The sequence below is a fragment of the Mugil cephalus genome, chromosome 10 (genome assembly GCF_022458985.1).
Source record: "Mugil cephalus isolate CIBA_MC_2020 chromosome 10, CIBA_Mcephalus_1.1, whole genome shotgun sequence".
In the NCBI taxonomy this organism is placed as follows: Eukaryota; Metazoa; Chordata; class Actinopteri; order Mugiliformes; family Mugilidae; genus Mugil; species Mugil cephalus.
In genome coordinates this window covers 15,482,815-15,503,765 of record NC_061779.1, presented here as the reverse complement: position 1 = coordinate 15,503,765, position 20,951 = coordinate 15,482,815, and the positions used below count along the sequence as shown (strand labels likewise).

At 42.2% G+C, this 20,951-nt stretch overlaps 3 protein-coding genes across 5 annotated transcripts in view; 1 reads left to right on the top strand and 2 right to left on the bottom strand.

Moving 5' to 3' along the window:
• ccdc33 (coiled-coil domain containing 33) overlaps positions 1-3,517 on the bottom strand; it is a 46,045-nt gene extending 42,528 nt beyond the window's left edge. Inside the window, exon 1 of one of the 2 annotated variants that reach the window (XM_047596372.1) lies at positions 701-3,517. The gene's annotated coding sequence lies outside the window, so the exon portion shown is untranslated. The remainder of the gene's footprint in view (positions 1-700) is intronic. The other variant, XM_047596373.1, reaches the window with a different exon arrangement.
• On the top strand, positions 94-16,056 carry stra6 (signaling receptor and transporter of retinol STRA6). 2 transcript variants are annotated; one of them, XM_047596367.1, is made up of 18 exons: positions 94-296; positions 3,533-3,958; positions 5,085-5,151; positions 5,699-5,781; positions 6,212-6,345; positions 7,008-7,174; positions 7,886-8,011; positions 8,632-8,702; positions 9,492-9,571; positions 10,576-10,637; positions 10,857-11,019; positions 11,159-11,234; positions 11,632-11,765; positions 12,143-12,260; positions 12,552-12,653; positions 12,743-12,906; positions 13,582-13,719; positions 14,869-16,056. In XM_047596367.1, exons 2-18 carry the CDS (start codon positions 3,888-3,890, stop codon positions 15,099-15,101), a joined length of 1,989 nt encoding a protein of 662 aa, XP_047452323.1. In that variant the 5' UTR covers positions 94-296; positions 3,533-3,887; the 3' UTR covers positions 15,102-16,056. The 2 variants fall into 2 exon arrangements, with proteins under 2 accessions (XP_047452323.1, XP_047452324.1); XM_047596368.1 differs by lacking the exon at positions 94-296 and adding an exon at positions 391-521.
• A 283-nt stretch (positions 16,057-16,339) lies between these two features.
• Positions 16,340-20,727, bottom strand: islr2 (immunoglobulin superfamily containing leucine-rich repeat 2). The gene is made up of 2 exons (XM_047596439.1): positions 20,440-20,727; positions 16,340-19,709 (listed from the first exon to the last, which is right to left on the bottom strand). Exon 2 carries the CDS (start codon positions 19,698-19,700, stop codon positions 17,556-17,558), a length of 2,145 nt encoding a protein of 714 aa, XP_047452395.1. The 5' UTR covers positions 19,701-19,709; positions 20,440-20,727; the 3' UTR covers positions 16,340-17,555.
• Between the last annotated feature and the right edge of the window lie 224 nt (positions 20,728-20,951).

The following is a 20,951-nucleotide window of genomic DNA, read 5'->3' as shown; positions in this document are numbered from 1 at the left end:
CAGTGACCTCTGTATGTTTCACAACAACCTTCCCACACTTTGCCTGCAGCAGCACTTTTATGATGCATCCACCACAACAAGATAGAGAACAGTTCAAAGTTCCAACTTCACACTCCAGGAGGCGTCCAGAAAAAGTTGCACTTGGGATTGATTTTTTTTTCTTTTTCTTATTCTTCTTCTTTTTGTTCTTTGTAATTATTAAACTTGGGCCAGTATATGTTGAAAAGTCATGAAGCCTCATTTGGCCACTTGAAGATCTCCAAACTAAGAGACAGGCAGAACAACATCAACACAAGGTAAGGCCCCGGTTTTGAATTGCAGAGTAGTGGGCTATGGAGGCGTGTCTGTGGGGTAACGTGCTGAGTGAAATGAAGTGCTAAACATTTTCAGATGAATCGCAAAATCCACCTTTTTTTAAAAAAAATGTGACATAATGTCTGCTCGCTCCACAAAGTCAGTAATCAGCACTGGCATTAACCTTCCACGCCTACCTGGCTCTGCTGCACACCCACATGTGGCCGGTAAGTAAACCAGCTCATCAGCGTTTATAAAACCGGGGGATACGAAACACACAATAAATCACATTGTTGCTACCCTTCCTGGTGCGCGCAAAACACGTGGCAGGTTTTGGATCGCTATGGAACAGTTAGTAAAAAAAATAATAATATGCGGAACAGAGGCGTGCAGGTGACTCAGTTACCTGTCGTGGCTCTCGGGCTCAAAGTGTTCTTTGTTCAGAAGATCAAGCTCCACTTCAAAGGCATGACATTTGTCCGTGGTGTCCCGTTTGAAATCCAACCTGCGGCCGTCCCTCACAGAAAACAATACGAGCAAGCTCAGCTGTGAGGAGCCGGGCGACAGTCACCTGTCTGCTGGCTCCTCCGCGGTGTCTCCAACTGTGGGAAATAAAGTGAATATTTGCGTATTCTTAACGCGTATATACACTCAGTTGCCAGTTCATTGCAGTGAAAACAGATTCGTCATAATATAACAGTCCTGCACTAAAAGGTGATAATATTCAATATAGGTTGCAAATAACTGAGAGAGTCCTTGGTTTAATCATGTTTTCATTTGGGGGTCTGTAGTTTGTAGTACTAGTTTCTGTTATTGTGACAACCCCTCCTTCTTAGTCACTAGGCTTGGCTAAATGACAGAAACGCTTTTCTGTTTTATTCAATATACAGTAGTTTTACAGCACCATAAACGACATCCTCCAAAATGATCATACGCTACTTTTACCACCTTTAAACATAAACTGAACATTATAACAGTCACGGAGCTAAGAATTAACGCAGAGCTATATCATATCTGAATGCATTTGTTTTCGCTGGTGTACCTAATGAACTGGCAAGTCTGCAAAGTAGAAAACTCTAACAGTGCATTTATAGTTTAGGTGAGTGTATATTTATTGTCTGTTGAAGGATTGTTTTACGTGTTTTGGGTCTGAGGTTAGACTAGTTTGACTCTATTGCTGATGTTTATAATAAATGAATTAGTAAACCAGCTCAGTTATTGTATTTATACAAGGCTGATGCTCATAGTTCCTACCCCCCTCCCCCCAAAAAAAGCTTTTGAGTCGACTTCCTACACCTGATACAAGCGAACTGTCTGGCTCAATCAAACTGCCTCCCTGTGATGTAACTGTTCAAAGCATTCTTTGTTCAGTGACCCCTTTATTTTTCTGGGCTGCTTTTTCTTCTTTCGGGAGCACATTTGGTTTGGTCGCTCATCATCCTTGAGAACCCATGTTTTCTCAAGAGTGTTAGGAGGGAAATTTTAAAGTTGTGTGACTGTAATCTTGGCATAATGAGCGCACGCTGACAAGGAGGCAGCGTTGCAGAACAGACTTAAGTCTAAGCCAGCCGAAGCTGAATGCAGGGGTAGATCTCTGTGGATGTATTGCACAGGACAGATGCAAACGCTTGTGTATACTGTGGTGCATAAACGTAGAAAGGGCACGCTGCTTTGTTGAACTTGCTGCTGAATGAAAATAATTGAAGCTGGGGTGTTGCCGTGGCCTTTGACCTCAGTCTGTCTTTGTAGCACTCACATGCCTGTGGTGTGCTCATGGTGGTCGCTCTTCGTGAAGACCCACTGCCTAAGCCGTATTACTTCTTTGAGAGCTTCTTTGGGAAACTGAGAAGCTTCATTAGTTATTAGTTAACAGGGGAGGAAAATGACCCAAAAAATAGTGATGGTGATCGTAGGTCTAACGAATCCGTTGAAATGTGGCGTGACGGACGTCTGTTTTGTACCTTGGCTGCCGAGAGGTTTTAATATGTGACAGAGATTTGTCTTGATTCAGGGGCAGGGCCATCACTGAGTACAAAGATCCAACTAATGAGATAAATTAGGTCATGTTGTCATGTGAAATATAAAACATAGAAACGCCGGTTTTCTTCTTAATTCTCCTCCATTACCAACTTTATTGATTGATTGCAGATTAATCTGTTGATACGTCTGACCAACAGCCCAAAACCAGACAGTGAAAAGCAGAAAACACTTACATCTGAGAAGCTCGAGCCAGAACTTGTTCTTACAGACAAGAGTGTTTCCTGTTGCTGTTCAGCTAAATCTGAAATTATGGGGGAAAAAGTAAGTAATCGGAAAATAAAGTTGCTTCTCCATTAATAATGCAAAACATCTCTACTGCAATACATCTTTGGAAGGGGAGGATGTGGCGATGTAGACAGTTGACAGCAGCAGTTTAATGGTCTAAGATAGATTTTCATTGCAAGTCCATAACCCGTCTTTATTTTTGGATATAATGTGACAAAAAAACTGAAAAAAACACAACATTGGTATACACAAAAATCTGGGCAGAGTGAGGGCACCTATTGTCAAATCCACTCCACTCACATATCATGTGCTCACAGAGTCTCTCCTTTCCCATTATACCTGCCTGATCTCTATCAGTTATTTACCAGATGACTTGCTATACTATCTGGACATGCTTTAAATCAGCACGTTAAAATCACTTGATACCAGTGTGACAGACTGAATACATTGGTATCTGGTGTAGAACCTGTTTTCACATGTACTTGGACACCATTATCTTAAGTTATCTGCAGGAGACAAAGTACGAAGTTGAACTTCCTTGATTCTTATCAAACTGAAGATGCACGGTTACAGTGTATCTGTTATGTGAGGATCCGCCTGACAGTTTTGAAAACACACCAGTGTAGTTCCATGTTGCGATGGTGATTGACCTGGATGCAGTTTGGGTAACCTTTTACGTAACCGACCCATGACTGAAGGGAAAGGCCTGAGAATTTCCCTGTTATCAAAGTGGAACTCCGATAGCTCTGATAAGTAAGACTCATTACTCCCATCTACCCACACAGTTATAGCTGGAGTTTTAATGCGCACACCTGACCCCTTCAGCCACTGGCCACAGGTCCAATAACTCCAACTCCAAAAGTAGATGTAATCCCTGTAAGCTGCAGGTGGCCTTCCAGATTGGCTATCCAGATCTCAACATTTTTCCCTCCTTTCACACACTGCCCCCACTGCCTCTCACTCTCTTCCTCAGGCTCCCGGTGTGGTGGCAACTCTCAGCTGAAATAGGGCCTTTGCAGGGTGGAGGCAGCACGCTGCAGCCAGGACCTGTCACATTACTCTCAGCTCCGCAGAGGGACCAGGGCACCTGAAGAGGAGCTGCAAGGGAAGGTAGCAGAGTGTGAGTGAGGGTAGACCAAACACAGGGCGACAAGGACACCTCCGCAGCAGCAGCAGACTTCAACGTGGGACCCGGGAGACACGTTTTCTCCTTGAGACAAACGGGATCGCAGCTCTGTGTCGCTAGAGCTTGTCGTTGAAAGTCCTCCAACTCTTTGTAAGGCGTGGGATCTCTTTGAAAACAAAACAAACAAACAAAAAAGAGCACAATGGATAGGGATGCTCTGCTGGACTATGAGTACCCGGACCTGGATCCTCTGCCAACCAAAATTGAAGTAGAGTGAGTACATTTGGGGCATATTTTTAAGACTGACTTAAGTTTGGTTTCTACTTCTTATATAAAATGTTTATTTGTCTTTTATTTCACACGTTAAACTCTAAAAATCACCAAATACGTACACAGTCTGACAATTTTTTTTTTAATGTTTATTAGTTGTTCTTTAAACTTTTGTGAGTGTGAATATTTCTGCTGTGAGATAAACCTCTCATTGAGATATTAGGTGACACTTGGCACACTTTGACAGTGCCTGTGTGAGTTCTTGTTTCAGTGCATATTATTAGTCATGTTGAAGCGGGCTAATTTTCTGTGAGGTTGCAGGTTGTACTAGGAGCTGCTTGGTTTGGGCAGTAGAAGTTATTGGAGAAAGCAATAAACCATGAACAAAACTTTAGTGCATCCATTCCCGGATGACCGCCTAAAGCACTTTAAGCCTATTTTTCGCTCTCACGGCGTGGAATAATGTTTCGCCTGAGACATAATGGTCTCAGATGAAACATATTATGGAAATATGATGGAAAAACAGAATATGTTTATCTTATAAACCATTTAACTGTTGTGAAAATGAACAGACTGCGTGCAGAGAGCTGTGGCTTCCCCGTGGCCTCTGTTGTAGCTCACTTGCAGTTTTAGCTAGCCGCCTCGTAGACACTAATGTCCTGCTGCTCCTCCTCCTCAGCTCATTCTGGAGATGTGAAATTTGACATCGGCTCAGATTAATAACGCTTTTTAGGTTACAAATTCGCACTTTGTTTGGACAGGTAAGGGACATTAAATCTTCCTCTCTGGAACCTGTAGTCTTTATGCTCACAGATGTGAGTCCTTCTTTCATTTGTAATGACTACCCCATGACCAGGCATTCCTGCTCTTGTAGTGCACGGGAACGTGAACATAGGCGGTTGTTGTTTTTCCTGTGTCACGCTGATGCCAATCCGTTTAAATGCAAATCTGTGCTGCGGGATTTCAGCTTCAGAAGTTTCCAGCCACAAGTGCTCCTGACAGAGACGTGTAAAATGTTTAGAGAGGTATACTAAAGGTCAGCTCAGTGGCGCAAAGCCTTAAATGCTAAGACTCACATTGTTTATTTTGCTCATGTGTGAATGTTTTGTTCCCTTTTTTTCCCCCCCAGAATAATCCCACCATGTGACCCTACTGCAGATGACATGCTCTATCATATATGCATCACTGCGATATCTGTAAGTCTTCCTGCTTGATTAATGTGACATCACACAGATCCTCCATTTCTTTTATTAAGTTACGCACTAAGGAAGTCACGGCTTTTCTTATTCTTTGTCCGTTAAAAGGAGTTTCAAATTTGATTAAAAAAGGTTGGGCCATGATCCAAAGAACAAATAATCCTGGTGTGGGTCTAGGCCCCAGCAGAGACTACAAGAGCAATTCAAATAACAGAATGTGGTACTTTTCAATGCTTTTGCTTCTTCTAAATATGAAACATTCATGTAGATCAAATCCAGACATTCTTCCCAGCCCTGGTGTTTCCTAAATGTGCCTCAGGTCAAGACAGGTCATGGCACTCTCACTGGTCAATGATCCTGACTGATGACAATCCATTCAGACTGCATCCACGGAGAGCGCTAATGAGACTCTGGGGTTTGGCCCTTTGTGGCGTCAAGTCCCCTCATTTTTAGCCCGAAAGCCGGTCAAGGCGTGAACTCCGGGGATCCCACAGCTGCGCACGCAGCGCTCTGCGGATGAGGCTAACTGGGATGTCTTCTCCTCTAGGTTGTTGTCATGCTGATCCTAGCGGTCTTAGCCAGGCGCATGAAGGTGGGCGACAGACAGAAAGGACTCCTAGGTTTACTCAGGTGAGACTCATTTTACTGCATCTTACAGGTTGGGATTTAATTGTGTTATGGAACCACATTGGTGCATTAAATAACACACTAATGATACCATTTATTAGACCTGCAGTTATAGACTTCCATTCATTTATGCAGACATTTGAATTCCATTAAGCCATCATATTGAACCTGCACCACTGGAATGAAAAGGACACATACATTTTTAAATCAATTAATAGAACAGAATGGATAAATAGAAGTTGAAAACTGTGATAGATTTAGAGCTTCATATTGGGTGTTTATGCTAAAACGTTTAATGTAGTTTTAGTCAGTTTTAGACACAAACAGTTGCATTAGCCAGTACCCAATTTTTCTCATTTTATCAATAACAGTTTCATTCAAATGTGAGTCGGGTAACATGTGAGCTCTAAATACCACCTGCTTTATTTCACAGTCCAGTCAACTTCCTGGACCATACACAGCACAAGGGCCTGGCAGTGGCTGTGTTTGGAGTGCTCCTGTGCAAACTGTGGGGTCTGATCATCTCACCAAACCCCCTCCCTTTCACAACAGACCCCGGGAATAAACGTGAGGTCACCCTCCAGCTCTAATATCAACCTGTCTGCACACACATTTTACACACGCTGTACATCTACTTCATATTCATCGGATTGTCTTTATTTTTTTTTAATTTGGAGTCACATCTCAACGATGTCACACATAAGAAACTTCATAACATTGTTACATTGTTGCTCATCCAGTGCTCCATATTTTTTTAGTTTCCACACTTACAATGGTTGAGTGCACAAATCCAAAAAGAAGCCCATTCAAGTTAAACGTAATATCCGTTCCAAATATAGTCACCAGTTCAGATTGTTTTTAATCTTAATAGTTAAAATGGAAAAGAAAGTCACCTAATTATTTTTGTTAAGTATCTGCCTTATGTAACTGGATTAATTCTGAGTGTTATTTTCGACCCAGCGGTTTGATTGTTAGACTTACAAGAAGCTTTGTGTCTGAAATTACATAAGAGATGACTGTAAGGAGTTGGTCTCCTGCTACTTCACAAAATCCCCAAACAGTAGAAGCTCCAGCAGAGGAGAAGGCGCAGCAGCCGTTGAGCCGTCGCGTATTGTAAATCAAACATGGTTTCACGGCGATGATGTCTCGTTTCACACGGTTCACACAAATACAAGCGTGTTCCCTCCGATGTTGCTCTTGGTCTTCACACATTTCTGTTGTGTTTGCAGAGAACTGGGTGATTTTGGGAGTCTTCTACTACCCCGCACTATACTACCCTCTCCTGGCATGTGGTACTTTACATAATAAAGTTGGCTACGTGCTGGGTAGCCTCTTGTCCTGGACACACTTTGGTGTTCTGGTGTGGCAGAAAATTGACTGTCCCAAAACTCCTCTGGTAAGCAAAGATCACCTTCACTGCTAAATGCATACGTCCAGCTCAGTTACAGTTATTTTTATTTCTCTGTTGTGTGCTGTTTGTCAGACTATAAACTATTTTTTTAAAGGCAAACAGAGCTGGTTTGTTCTGGAGAGCCAATGGCCACCAAACAAAGCCGGCCTGTGGTAAACATAAGAGATGGCCTTTGAAAAGATAAATATCGGGCTTTCAAGGTGGATTCATGGACACATGGTTGGGGATTTAAACCTTACACAACCCCAGATTTGTGCCACATCCAAGTAATTTGGGTAGTCTGTGTCCATGAATGGCCATGACTCAAAACAATTAGTTCCACTGTCTGTTGGTCTTAATCAAGAGGCTTTGTCACAGTTAATCAGTTTAGTGTGTGTCAGTAAAAAAAAAAAAAAAAAAGATATCCTGGTTTTTGAGGTATTGTGTAATGAAAAGCTTAGGGCTTTTTACAGAATATCATTTTAATTGTAGTAGTTCTCTGTAAACGTTAAGGAATTCCCAGCATGTACCCTCAAATATCCTCAATGGAGGTCTCAGATCTTTGTGTTGTTGTCCCATTTGGCCAACATACGGACGCTCACCACAAAGCCATTTGTGTCTGCCCCTTGTGTCGATGCAAAATGTATTCCTAGCTTGCCACTCGAGAACTTCCAAAACAAGTTGCTAGGTGATTTCTTTTATACCTTTTATTCCCAGATACACAAATACTACTCCCTGTTCTCCAGCCTGCCACAGATTGCTTGCTTGGCATTCCTCAGTTTCCAGTATCCCCTTCTCCTATTCAAGGGCTTAAAGGGCACTGAGAAGAACAATGCCACAGAGGTAAGTATTCATCTGAGAGGAGTTCTTCTGACATGCCTGATTACGAATTGTTGTGCTCCTCTCATGGTGTAATTATTAGGGCCGGCTTACATAACAAACTCATTGTATTATGTTTACTGGCGGCCTACATTCATGGAAGTCATGTAACTATTAAACATAATCTTTTTTAAGACGCACATTTTCATCCGAATCTGTGCACATGAGGAACTTTTATAAGCTGCCTGCTAATCGGGGTTGGGGGGGGGGGCTTACCATGCTCATGCAGTTTAGGGGAAAGGGGAAATGTGAAGTCTAACGCAATGCACCAGTGGTCTAATCATTTTAAGTAGATTTGACGTAATTGGTTTATGTTATGTTCTTGATCAGATTATGAAAAGGTTACCTTGCACAGACACAATGCTGTGTTTATTTCATGCTAATCTTTGAATGGGCGTTAAAAAAAAAAAAAAAAAAAAAAAACTGGTTGAGGTGATTGAGTCACACCCCAGCCTCCTGCACAGGAGCGTACCTGACACCATAAACCTGAGCTCAATAACAAAATTCATTTCAAATTGAACTGAAAATCTTTGACACAGTATGCTGTTATCATGCGATTCAATACATGGTTTCTGTTCCTTTAGGATCTCAGCAGCAGCTACTACAGAGACTATGTGAAGAAAATGCTCAGTAAGAAGAAGCCCAGCAAAATCGGGTGAGAATTATCTCACGTCACCACTGAACTGTTGCCTTGTTACATAACTATCTTCGTCTCCTTCTTCAGCCAAAATGAAGTGTAGCATTGCAAGTTTGAAACAACTTGAGCTGTGTTTAATTTTACGCGTGAGTGGAGCTGCTGTTTTGTTTTCATTTGCGATCTGCTTTTTTTTTTGAACGAGTCTTCTTTAGCGCATTGAGTCTTTATTTTAAATTTAAAAGTGGGGCGGTAGGGACCTGAAGGCAAATCTTTTGGTTACTTTTCATATAAAACAGACTCATATTATGATCACAACTGAGTCTTCCTACTCAAGGCTAATGAGAACCACAAACACCCCCCTTAAACCCAAGAAGGCCCCAACTATACGTCTATTTCCACTATCGCAGATTGTCAACGTACGTCTTCACCTGCGACAAAGACCTAGTATCATCATTGACTCATATTTGTTTTGTTTTTCTGCTTTGAGATCTGTGTTACAGAAAGAGGGTCCACAAAATTACATCAGGGTTTGGAATATTTCCTTTCACAAGCAAATACATGGCTGTCCTAAGGAGGAGTGGAAAAACTAAGTGAAGTCTCCTTGATACTGGAGCGTGGTTAAAGGGAACACACAGGAATATTTTCTTTGGTTGAACAATATCTCCTCATATACTCTAGTCCTCTTTGCACAGGTGGCCCTCGCTGTGTAGTAACTCATTTCCTTCTCCATTTATGGAGAGTGTTTTACTTGTTTTCTAATCTCTGTGCAGCGTTTAAACCTGTAACTCTGTTTTTATGTCACCTCAGCACATCAAGTACAGAGAAGCCCAAACTCCCTCAAAGAGTCGTTGATGCTGTGAAGTCATACATTTATACACCGGAGGATGGTAAATATATTGTCTTGGTCTTGTTTTTACGCCTGGTCTTAACAAGGCAAGTGAACAACGGCTTGGAAATTTAACATACAGTGTCACTGTATAGCCTGTCCCAAAACATCAGCAGATTTTCATACAAGTCCTGAAAAGAGGCAAAGAGATCCCAGTAAAATAAATAAAATAGATGTATTTACACATACTTATATTTGCACAATTATCGGTGAAAAGTTCACTTCTAGGATTACAAGTTCATTTAAACTCCAAATTAGTCCAGAGTCCGGAGCGAGACTAATCAAGACAAGTCTGAGAGGTCACAAAGAACCCAAGTTAACTTCTATGCAACGATTGGACTCCCTCACATTGGCTGATATAAATAGTCATGAATCCACCATCAGGAGAACACTGAACAACCATGGTAGCATAATAGCAAGGATAATGTTTCTAACCGTGTGCAGTTTGCTAACGATCATGAGGACAAGCCATAAGACTGTTGTGAACTTGTTTTGTGGACAAACGAGATGTTTGGTTTAAATGTAGGTGTCGTGTGTAGATATGAAACGACACTGCACCCAGCATCAGAACCTCATCCCACCCTTTAACACAGAGGTGGTAATGAAAGTAGCGTTAGGCCGATCAGCTGTTACCATAAACGTTTAGTTGCTGTTATCACTTTTGCAACTCACAGATAAGCACAAATTCGTTTTGAATTTAGAATGAATAAATGCACAAGTATTATATTAGGTGTTTTATTTGTTTGATTGGGACCTCTGTGTAGTTTCGGGACTTGTAAGGCTGTGTGCAAATTTGCTGATGTTTTGAGTGGTTTTCATGTAGAAATATTGAACATTATGAAACATTGTGAACACTATGCACAAAAACTGTATATACAAAGTGCTGGAAATACTGGAATGAATGTGTATCTACGTCAGTAAGATACACTTACTTTTGTGTCACTGTTTATATATAACAGTGACACAATAAAACTTATTAACATTCCTTTTTTTTTTTCCAAACAGCTTTCCGTTTTCCCCTGAAGCTGGCCATATCTGGTGTGGTGTCTTTTATAACCTTGTATCAGGTAACTCCCATGAAGACAAACACTTTCTTTTACACGCCAATTTTGAGATTTTTTTGCTTTGTTGACATGTCTTCTTTGAGGCTGACTTACCAGATAATAGGCTGATTGTTAGCAGTGGATGAGTCAAATACAGTCAAGGCCGGTTTTTATTTTCCAAATCTATTAAGGTCGTTGCACAGTAAATAAATAAATGTCACGGCTTGTATTTTCTCCTCTCAGGTTGGTCTTCTCCTGATCTCAGCGGTGGTGCCGACACTCCAGATCGCCCGCTTGGGAGTTGATGAGGACATTGCAAACGTTTTAGCTGGCTTCAAAATTATGCTGTCTCCAGACAAACACGAAGTGGTCCGGATAGTGGTTCATTACATGTGGTGTGTAGAAGGTGAATAAAGCAAGAATCCATGAGTGGACATTTATATTGATATGACACAGACTTTATGCTCTAATCTCTCTATTGTGGACTATGAATGATACACTTCCACAGTAAACATCCTGAATGTCATGTGCTGATTTTCCCGCAGTGTGCTATATCTCCGCGATGACTCTGTCGGCTTTGGTCAACCTGGCTATGCTCATGCGGTCTATGGTTCTGCATCGGTAGGTCTCAGAACATACCAGGCTCTTTTCCTCTTTCTGGACTTTTTTTTTCTTTTCAGTTTTCTTGTGAACGTGTTTTGCAGTCCGGTTCCTTCGTTATCATGTCATGGTTGTTGTAACATAATAGAGTGCTAATCATCCAGGCAGAGAAGCATTAACTCTCCGTTAACTGCTGCTGCAGCTGAAACTGCCTTTAAAGATGAGAAATGAAATTTTGGGCCATTACCATAAATTACGTGGTATTAAACGACATGGGTTGCAGACGCATATGTTGAATGGCAGTTTTGTTGTATTCTGCACTAAATTACCTCTTTAATTTGCAATGTAATTTTTACATTTAGTGATGAATTGGTTTATTTATTGCTTCATTGTCTTGATTGTGTTTCTCTTTCGGTAGGTCAAATCTGAAGGGGCTGTACAGAGGAGATATCTATAATGTTTACAACTGCCAGAGAAGTATCAGGGCTTCTCGGCCAGCGCTGGTCTGCTGGATGGGATACACCAGCTTCACTGCAGCTCACATCTTCTTCGGTACAATAACACACTAGAGGACACTATGTATTCATATTTTTCCTTGACATTATTGTAAATGTACATACATACTTTTTTTTTTGTATCATATGGTTTGTTTTGGATTGAATACAGACTACTGCACCGTGTTTGCACATCATATCATACCCGCTCTATGCACTAAAACATTTATGGCTTTTCCGCATGACGGCCTACAGCCAAAGCATGCTGTTAGCACATCCTGCCTTATTCTAATTGGTTATGCTCTTCGTGCTCCTTTGTTGTATCTAAATATATCAGTCTAGCAAGTAACTATCTCAGCTCCGTTGTTTTTGGTATTTGGCTGGTGGACAGGGTGTAAGTGGTGGAGCCCTGAAGGTCTGATCTTTCCTCTGCAGGCATGATGATCCAGACCGTGGTGTTCTTCCTCTGCCTTCTGGTCGCTGTCTTCCTCATAATCATGCCTGTCCTGCACGGACAGAATCTGATCCTTTTTCAGGTCCTGTGGAGCATGTGGTGAGCATTATCGCGTCTCCTTCTCCTGCTCTTGCATATGGACAATTTTGACAGAGGCATAATTACCTCCGTCATCATGTGCAAACCACCAGTTTTAGTTTATTTAATGTGTCATTTAAAAAGTGCAAACCGTTTCCTAGTTCTTTTGCTTGGTTTTCAGCCAACAACATACTCTTTGTACTTTGTTCAGGAATGGATTTGGTTCACATTATTTCCTGCCAGCTACAAATAGATTCGGTGCCTTCTGCCACCACTACAGGAAATGCTTGATTGTTGTTTTTGTTCTTTCAGGCCCTTCTGGCTGATGATTCTCTTGGCTGTGTTGATTCAGCACATCACCGCCAGGTTTTGCTTTATCAAGAAAACAGCAGGCACGCGAGACCTAGACAACAGGTAATTTACTGTGTTTACATTATTTTGTCAATACCGTTTACGGCTCGCTGACATCCTTTATGCCTGACACATTCTAACTTATCTTTCAGGGGTAATCTGTTCCTGCTCACGTACCTGCTGTTTCCAGTCAACGTCCTGATCGGGGTGCTCCTGGCAGTCTGGCGCCTGATCATCACAGCCCTGTTCAACATTGTTCACATGGGACGCATGGACATCAGTCTTCTTAACCGCAACGTGGAAGCGTTTGACCCAGGTGAGTTGGATATAGATGCACAGTGCACAGATGGCGAAGGTGGCGGCCATGCTGTCACTGTCAGGTATACTGAACAAACTGAAACATGCGGCCAAAATCAATGTCATGCGCGGACGGTTTGAACTATCTCGGCAGCACAAACGTGTTCTGCACCCACTGTGTGTTTTCCCAACAAATAATGCAAGGGGGTTCAAGTTATGTTTTACATTCACTTTTTAGTCTCAAGCAGAGGATGTTAACATACTGTTTAACTGTGTGCTTTTACGTCTGTGGATGCATCATGTTTTTCCTTCACATGACCTTTAAGGGAAGCAATTTTCCATGAGAAAAAGCACTTTTCGTGATTCCTTTTAGAAGGCAGACATTTGCATCCCATCCACTTTACTGCTGCTGCCAGCTCACTGCAGCCCGTATGATATCTGTATTCTGTACAGTGCCGGGACTTAATTGCACAGCAATCTCTGAAATGGCTGCAGATTTAAGACATCTGTTGTCAGGAAAAGCAGGTGCTTTAAAAAAAAAGAAAGAAAAAAAACGAAAAAAGAAGTGTGATTGTAGAGCCATTATGTGTGATTGCCTCAAAGCCAATGTGGGGTGGGAGGGGGGGGTGCAGTCCTATGTGTTTATTGCTTTTGCCCAGTCAGAGTGATGCCCCCTCCCTGTGTCTGTCTGCAGCCTACCGCTGCTATGCTCATTATCTGAAGATTGAGGTGAGCCAATCTCACCCCGTGATGAAGGCCTTCTGTGGGCTGCTGCTACAGACCGTGGGCCAGGAGGGCAAAGCCGCACAGAGGTCACGCGACGCCGAAGAGGGTCTGTAGCAAAGAAACCTTACACATAACACATATAATACACACACACACTGACAAAATTATGGAGATTCGGTTTTTTACAATGGTTAGAAGAAAATTTGCTTGTGTGTATTGTGAAAGAGTGTTTACAGCTGCAGGGACGTGCATGTGGAATTTATCCACTATGATGTTGATGTTTGTGACTGTTGTATGGTACAGAGGCCATACATATTAGCCAGAAAAAAACAAAACAAACAAAAAAAAAAACAAATTTAATATCTATATTAAAGACACTATGGCATCTTTAATTTCTCCAGAGATTATTAGAACTGAACAGCCGGTCACCTTAACACATAATTAGATCATAACACTGTCTAGCACGCACAGGCGAAATGAAGGCTTCGCAGTTCTGATACAATTTGCCAAGAGCAAATTGAGTCTCACTGTGGAATAATTTACAGTCCTGCTGCCGGTCTCAGTCACCTCCGTCAGAAATTAATCAACTGTCGTCCTGAATCTGAGCCCTCAGCTTCCATCACTAAAAGGCAGTGCCGCTGCTAGTAAACAGTTCATGTTATATTTACTCATAGGGATGAAGCCAGTGTATGCTTTATACATACGGTAAATACCTCAAATTGTGAGCCGCTGCTTTAAGGCAGCCTGCTGATGATCTGCAGTGATGATATTGGCACAAATAGGAGGTGAGTGATGTGGAGATAGGGGGACGTACATTACACTGAGACGTTTGCAGTGAAATCCACCAGGACTCATTGCTTGTAGCGGAATCTAGACGCAGCTGAGTGCAATTACAAGTGTGCCGTGGAGATGTTGCTTGTCTGCATCTAGAAAACAATGCGTTATCAGGGACAATCTATTGTATTACAGAGATTACTCGTGGAGTAGCTGATTACACAGATGAGCTATGCTAATTGCCTGTTACATATTCATGCGGCCCAAGGGGCTCATGCTTTCAGTGTGTTAATGGTGAGCCCAGTATCCCTCCGCCATGCTTAGAGGATTACAAAATGATTGCTTTCTATTATTACTCTTTCTGTAGTATCCGTTCCTTGGTGGCCTATAAAAGAGTCTTTTTCTATTGCAGTTATCATTTTATGTGTGTGTGTGTATGTGTGGTGCTTTCGGTGCTATCATGGTGTCTGAACATCCGCAGGGATCCAGCTGGTCCAGCAGGAGAAGAAGCAGCACAAAGTGTCCAGCATCAAGAGAGCCCGCGGCCACTGGCAGCTCCTGTACACACTGGTCAACAACCCCTCCCTGGTGGGCACCAGGAAGCACTTCCAGCGTCAGACCTCACAGAGCTTTCTGAACGGTAGCCTCAACCGCAGCACCAAGGAGGAGAGCAAAAAGGAGGCGACGACCAAGGAGGGCGCTGCCGGCAACTGAACATGAATGTGACCCTGATCGCACGTTGGCTGCAGAGTCTCCTTTGGTTTTGGTCAAATAATTTTTGTCACAGGTTTTGTCCAGACCTGCTATATGCACCTTGCATTTGGTGAAATAAGTGCATTATAGCCCAGTGCCTCAGTGAGAGATTTTCATCAGGCCTTCCCTGTTTGCCTGAAGGCTGTGACTCCTCTCCTCTGCGCTCTTAGTGTTCTTCTACATGGGGGACTTCAGTCTCCAGCCTGATAGGAAATCTTGTGTGGCTCTGAGTACTCCTCGAAACACACTCATTAAAAACATAATTCTCAACATCATTTATGTGCTTATTTTGGGATAGAACTCATTTGAACTACATTTCGACCTTTAGGTTAATCACACGTTTGTATAATATGAGTACAATATAAATATAATAATGTAAAGTGAAGGCAATGCAAATTTATAGTTGCCCAAACTAAACACATGGCTGTACCACCCACTCACACACCTTTTAAAAGAAGGTACTTATATGTAAAGAGAGAGAACATTTGACTATTTATGGATTTCAAAATTCTACTTTTTTCATAGGTTGGGCTATAAAAGAAATTAACACGTGGAATAGGAATTGTAAGAGAAAAATTAAACTATGCATTTTCTGTTTCATTTGTAGACCTTCGTGTCCAAAACCACTTGCTGCTATCAGCATTTTCTATTGTGTCCGAATCGTTTCTTCTCCTGTTCACCCGTCGTTTGTGCCTGAATTTATACTGAAGACGCTGACTGTGAACGTGAAAATATTAACAATTACTCCTCTGATCACTGTGAAAATAAAAGTAAAACAGAAGTTCTTGTTGTGTCATAGTTAATTTAACATGGTCCTATCGCACAGGCTGATCTTTTCTTTTTTGTTGTTGTTGTTGTTGTTGTTGTTGTAGTTGTTGGATTGAAAGAACTGAAGTAAACAGGAAATACAAACAAAGACAGACACGATGATTGTTATTTACATTCTGCATAAACTCGCCTACAGGAATGCGTTTTTAAGAGTTTTTATGGGAAAGACATCAAATTGATGGCCCCATAATAAATGCATGTCAAAATATACGCAAAGGAAAGTCGCTCAATATCACCCGGAACGGTATATTTTATCAAGTAATTTACCACCTAGATTTGTGAGCTCTTTTTTGCGTAATTAATATTTAAGAATAATACAGAAAATAATTGATTTTCATCTTGAAGGATAAATCGAGACAAATCCAGCAGCGTGTCGTTTCATATATTTTATTAATTCCACTTACATAAAATGATATCAAAAAATATTGAAAGGTCACGTTTATTTCATTTTTTTTTTTTTTTCGTTTTACAACATTTCACAAAAAATGACTATATTACTTAAAATTACAAGACAGTGAAGCCCTCACTGCGTCCTTTTGTTGAGGCTTACTGTCGATAAAAAAGGTTCTCAATTCACATGGCTTTACATCACATGTAGACAGTCACATCTAAACTCCTAGACTACACTAATAAAAACCACACAAGGAAATACGTGTGACATGCCATGGACATTGTAAAAAGCGAGAGTACAGCAAGCACCCGTTGGTTTAGAGGTTTTAAGTGGCACATTTTTTTTTAAAGCCTTCTATTACGTGAAACAACATTTCGTTGGTAGATAACCTGGAATTTCCCGTCAAGCACGACATAGTTGAAAGCGCAATTTCCCTTTTGGACTCGGAGGACAGCGGACAGGGCGCTGATGCGTGCGCAGTACCCGCCCTGAGTCCAAATCTCTGCGGTATCATTTCAGCATATATTTGATTTATCCAAATCGGCGGCAAGTTTCGTGGACTAGTGAAATTAAGGCGGCGCGCCGAAACCTGAGAAGATGTTAACTGGCTGTTGTAACGTTTCTAGAGTGAAACGCAGCCTTGCACAGACGCTCACCGCCTAGAAAAAAGAAACTGGTCCCTGATATCAGTTTATTTTAAATGGCCCCTTTTTTTAAAAAAAAAAAAAAAAAAAAAAAAAAAAAAACAATATATGGCACTTTTTGTTTTTGCTTGTTTTTGTGCTCCCAAAATGTCGACTCATTTTTTTTTTTTTTTTTTTTAATACCATTTACTTTTCACTCCAATTACGCACAACTCTGCTCACCGTTTGCGCTCCGGCCCACACGTGTCTCTCCTGTACAGAAAGGGAACAGCTTGCTGCTTTCCTGTCAGTTTTTTAAGTCTGACATACGGAATAAATCTGTGCTTGCATTGTAAACTAATTCGACCTCACAGTAAACTACAAATGCACCATAAATCAAATCACAACCTCGGTGATTGTAGGAGGAGGACTTAAAGAGGTAAAAATGAATGATACACTTTAAAAACCTTTTTTTTCCCCCCAAGTGTAGTAACGGTGTGTGAATTACCTTCTTTGATGTAGGCTACTTAAAAGTATAATATTTTACAATATGCTCGCACACGTCAGCGGAGCTTAGAGACTTGGCTGCTTGTAGTTGCCGTTAATTTCCTCGGAGATGTTGACGGCCTCGGCCCCCAGCGGTAATCTGTCACTGTACTCAGAGCCCACTTCAAACTCCTCCTGGTTGGTTTTGGACGAGGATCCGGGGATGGACTCGGTCACCACGCTCCCCTCAGCCTCTGCCTCTCCGTCTCCATCCTCCCCCTCGGCTTCTTCCTCCCCCTCGCCTAACTCGCTGGGGTTGAAGGTTTTCTCTGACTCCACAAAAGACGCCCTGGGATCAAAATCCCTCGTCGTTTGCTTTTCCACCTGGTCCGGATTCTGAGCCTTCATGATCAACTTGTAAGTCTTTCCTTGATACTTGTACAGCAAATGGCAGCAGGTGGCTCCCAGCAAGGGAACAGTGGCCAGACCCAATAGGAAAATGCTGACAACCACAATAATAAGCAGGGAGGGGATCTTCTTCCTAGTTGTGAAGACTACTTGGACTTGGCAGTCCTGCCCCCCATAGGTGAGACAAAGTGTGTAATTGGTGCCAGGCTGCAAACCGGAGAAGCGGTAGGTATTAACCCCCTCCTCTATGTTGGACCACTGAAACACAGAGTGTCCATTTCCTGTATTCACACAGAGGTAGAGCAGGTCTATTGTGTTCTTGCTTGATGAGGACTGGTACAGGCCCATAGGTTCTTTATTTACCGTTTCCTGGTTATCGGTTTGACTAAGATGAAGGTTGGATTTGCTGCTGGCAAGCTGCAGTGGATTTAGCTGCACTTTGGCCTCCGTCTCTGACACTTCCAATGCAATGACGCCAAAATCAAAGGTGTACTGCTTCAGGTCATCCAAGCTCAAGTTGAAGGCATGGTTGGAGATGTGTTCAGTGCTTTGTCTTACACCACACTTGTTTCCGAAGGTGGGGTGCTTAGAAATGCCACTATCCTGCTCTGTGCCATTGCTTTTGTCAACTGAACCCTCAGAGCTGCCCTTTGTAATTTCATCTGACTTAGTCCAGTTGATCACATTGTTTTTGGGTATCTTGGGGTCTGTAGGTTTTTTGCCGGACGGACGGATCTTGTCCACCGTTGATTCAGGGATTGAGTTGCCGCCTTGTTTTTGGTTTCCTGCCAGAGCCACTTTAACACTGCTCTCGGCCTTACCTAAATCATTCACCGCAGAGCAGGTGTAATTTCCATCTTCCCTTTTGCTCACACGAGGGATGATGAGAGAGCCGTTCCTAAAAACAAGAAATCTGTTGTTGGTTGTTACATCATTAATTGGCAAATCGTTTATTTCACTGGTAGATGGCAAGGGGAACAGATAATTTTGATTTCCAGCCGTGACTTCCCAGGTGACCTGTGGGACGGGGCTCCCCTTTGTCACACAGTTTAAGATGACCATGTAACCCTCATAGATATCTGAGATCTTTATGTCTGGCTGGTATGTTATGAAAACAGTAGGGGCCTCACAGTCAAGTTTAGGAATCTTTGTAACCATCGTGCCCTTCAGGTGTGCAGGGGCCTCGCATAAAATTGCGGTTGAGTCAGGGACAGAAATTGTAGCTGTCGTGATCCAATCCCTCAGCCACTCCAGGCTGCAAGAGCATGTAAAGGGATTGCTAAAAATCTGCAGATGGGACAAAGAGGAGAGAGCACTGAAGGTTCCCTCCACAATGGTGGTAAACTTGTTGTGGTTAATGCGAAGTGACCGCAGGTCTTTGAGCGTGGAAAAGGCATCCTTTGGAAGGTTCACCATCTCATTGTTGTTCATCTTCAGGAGCTGCAGGGCTGTGAGGTTGTGCAGCTCTTCCCACGGAAAGTTCACAATTTTGTTATAGCTGATGTCCAGGTTGCGAAGCTGAACCAGCGGAGCCAAGGTGTCCGTCTCTATTGTGACTATCTCATTGTGTGCCAGCCACAGAGAGGTGACCTGAGTGATACTGACAAAGCTTTTACTTTTCAGTAATTTGATCTTATTGGCAGAAAGGCTCACGGTGGTAACATTGGATGGGAGACCAACAGGTACCACCAGCAGATCTTTATAAGCACAATCAGCGAATTTTTGTGAAAATTTATCCTGGCAGTTGCAGAGCTCTGGGCAGCACTGCACAGCACCAATCACAATCGTCCACAAGGAAAGGAGCTGCAGGAGCCTTCTCGCCATTTTCTCCACCTGCAAGCATCAATTAGCAGACATTAACCAAAGACAGCACTGATCATAGATTTATATAACAGCCATTATGTCCATTACACCAGCGGAAATGTAGCAACTCTGGAAGTCTCATAAATTCTCATGCCTTTTATTGAAGGGTTCTTTTTTTTTTTTTTTTTAAAAAAGGGTGGGGGGGGGGGAGGGGGGGGGGACATTAAAGCCATTTAGTATAAATTGAAATGCATAAAAGACACAAAATATGGACATTTACAATAAAAACAACAGAACTCTGAATATGAAATGCTGCAGATGCCATTCATCTGATGCAAAGTTTCCTTTTGTCCTCTGTAGTGCACAAAATAACAATGTTTGAGGAGTATTTGACAGCCTTGGCTTAACAACAGGCACATATGTTGCGCATCAGTTTTGCAGACATTTCAGAGTCAGATGGTCTCTCCTGCTCTGAGCGCACTCTCACAATCTGGTCCAGACAAACAGGCGCTTTACATGGTGTTGTGATGTCAAGTAGTTTATGCACTCAATCAAAAACGTTTTACTTTCAGCAGGACATAAACTGCGTTATTTCCATTTTGCTTTTATGACTTAAGCACTAATGCCCCTTGAGATCCAGAGTCATTGATCAATGAAGATATTTCTTCAGTCTTAGCCTCTATGTGGATGATGCTCAAGGTCTGTATTTTTTCATCTTTTAGATGCAGCAAGTGCCTCATTAACAACCGAATCATCTTACCTGTCCAATGCTGACTTCAGTTCCTGTGTCTTACAAATCGTCGGAGTTTACAATCCTCTCAAACAAGTTCAATGGTCGAAAAAACTGGAGTCCTCGCACGTTGTGGAATCTTTCAAATGCTTTTCGCAGACAACGTTGATGAAGGGCTGTGGAGGGAACATTTTTTCCGGTCAGTCCCTGTTGCAGTCCGACGGCGCTTTTTTCCTCTCTCCAGCGAGTGAGGGATCCACTGCGCGTTCCCGCCGATGCGGGGCGAGAAAAGGAAACATGAACGCGCAGCCTCTCCCATCTCTCTCCTCACTATTAAAGACACAGAAGCTCCTCCGCCCTGAAAGAAAATTCATAATTTAAGATCTTATGTTTAATTTATTAATCCGACCCAATCATAATCTTTGACCTCATTCGGTTTGACTTATTGTCTTTAACTAAAGGTCTCAACAAAGAGTTTGCAGTCGAGCTGCAACTACACAGAAAAATGTCCTGCTCTGTACGAACATATTTAACCATAAAAA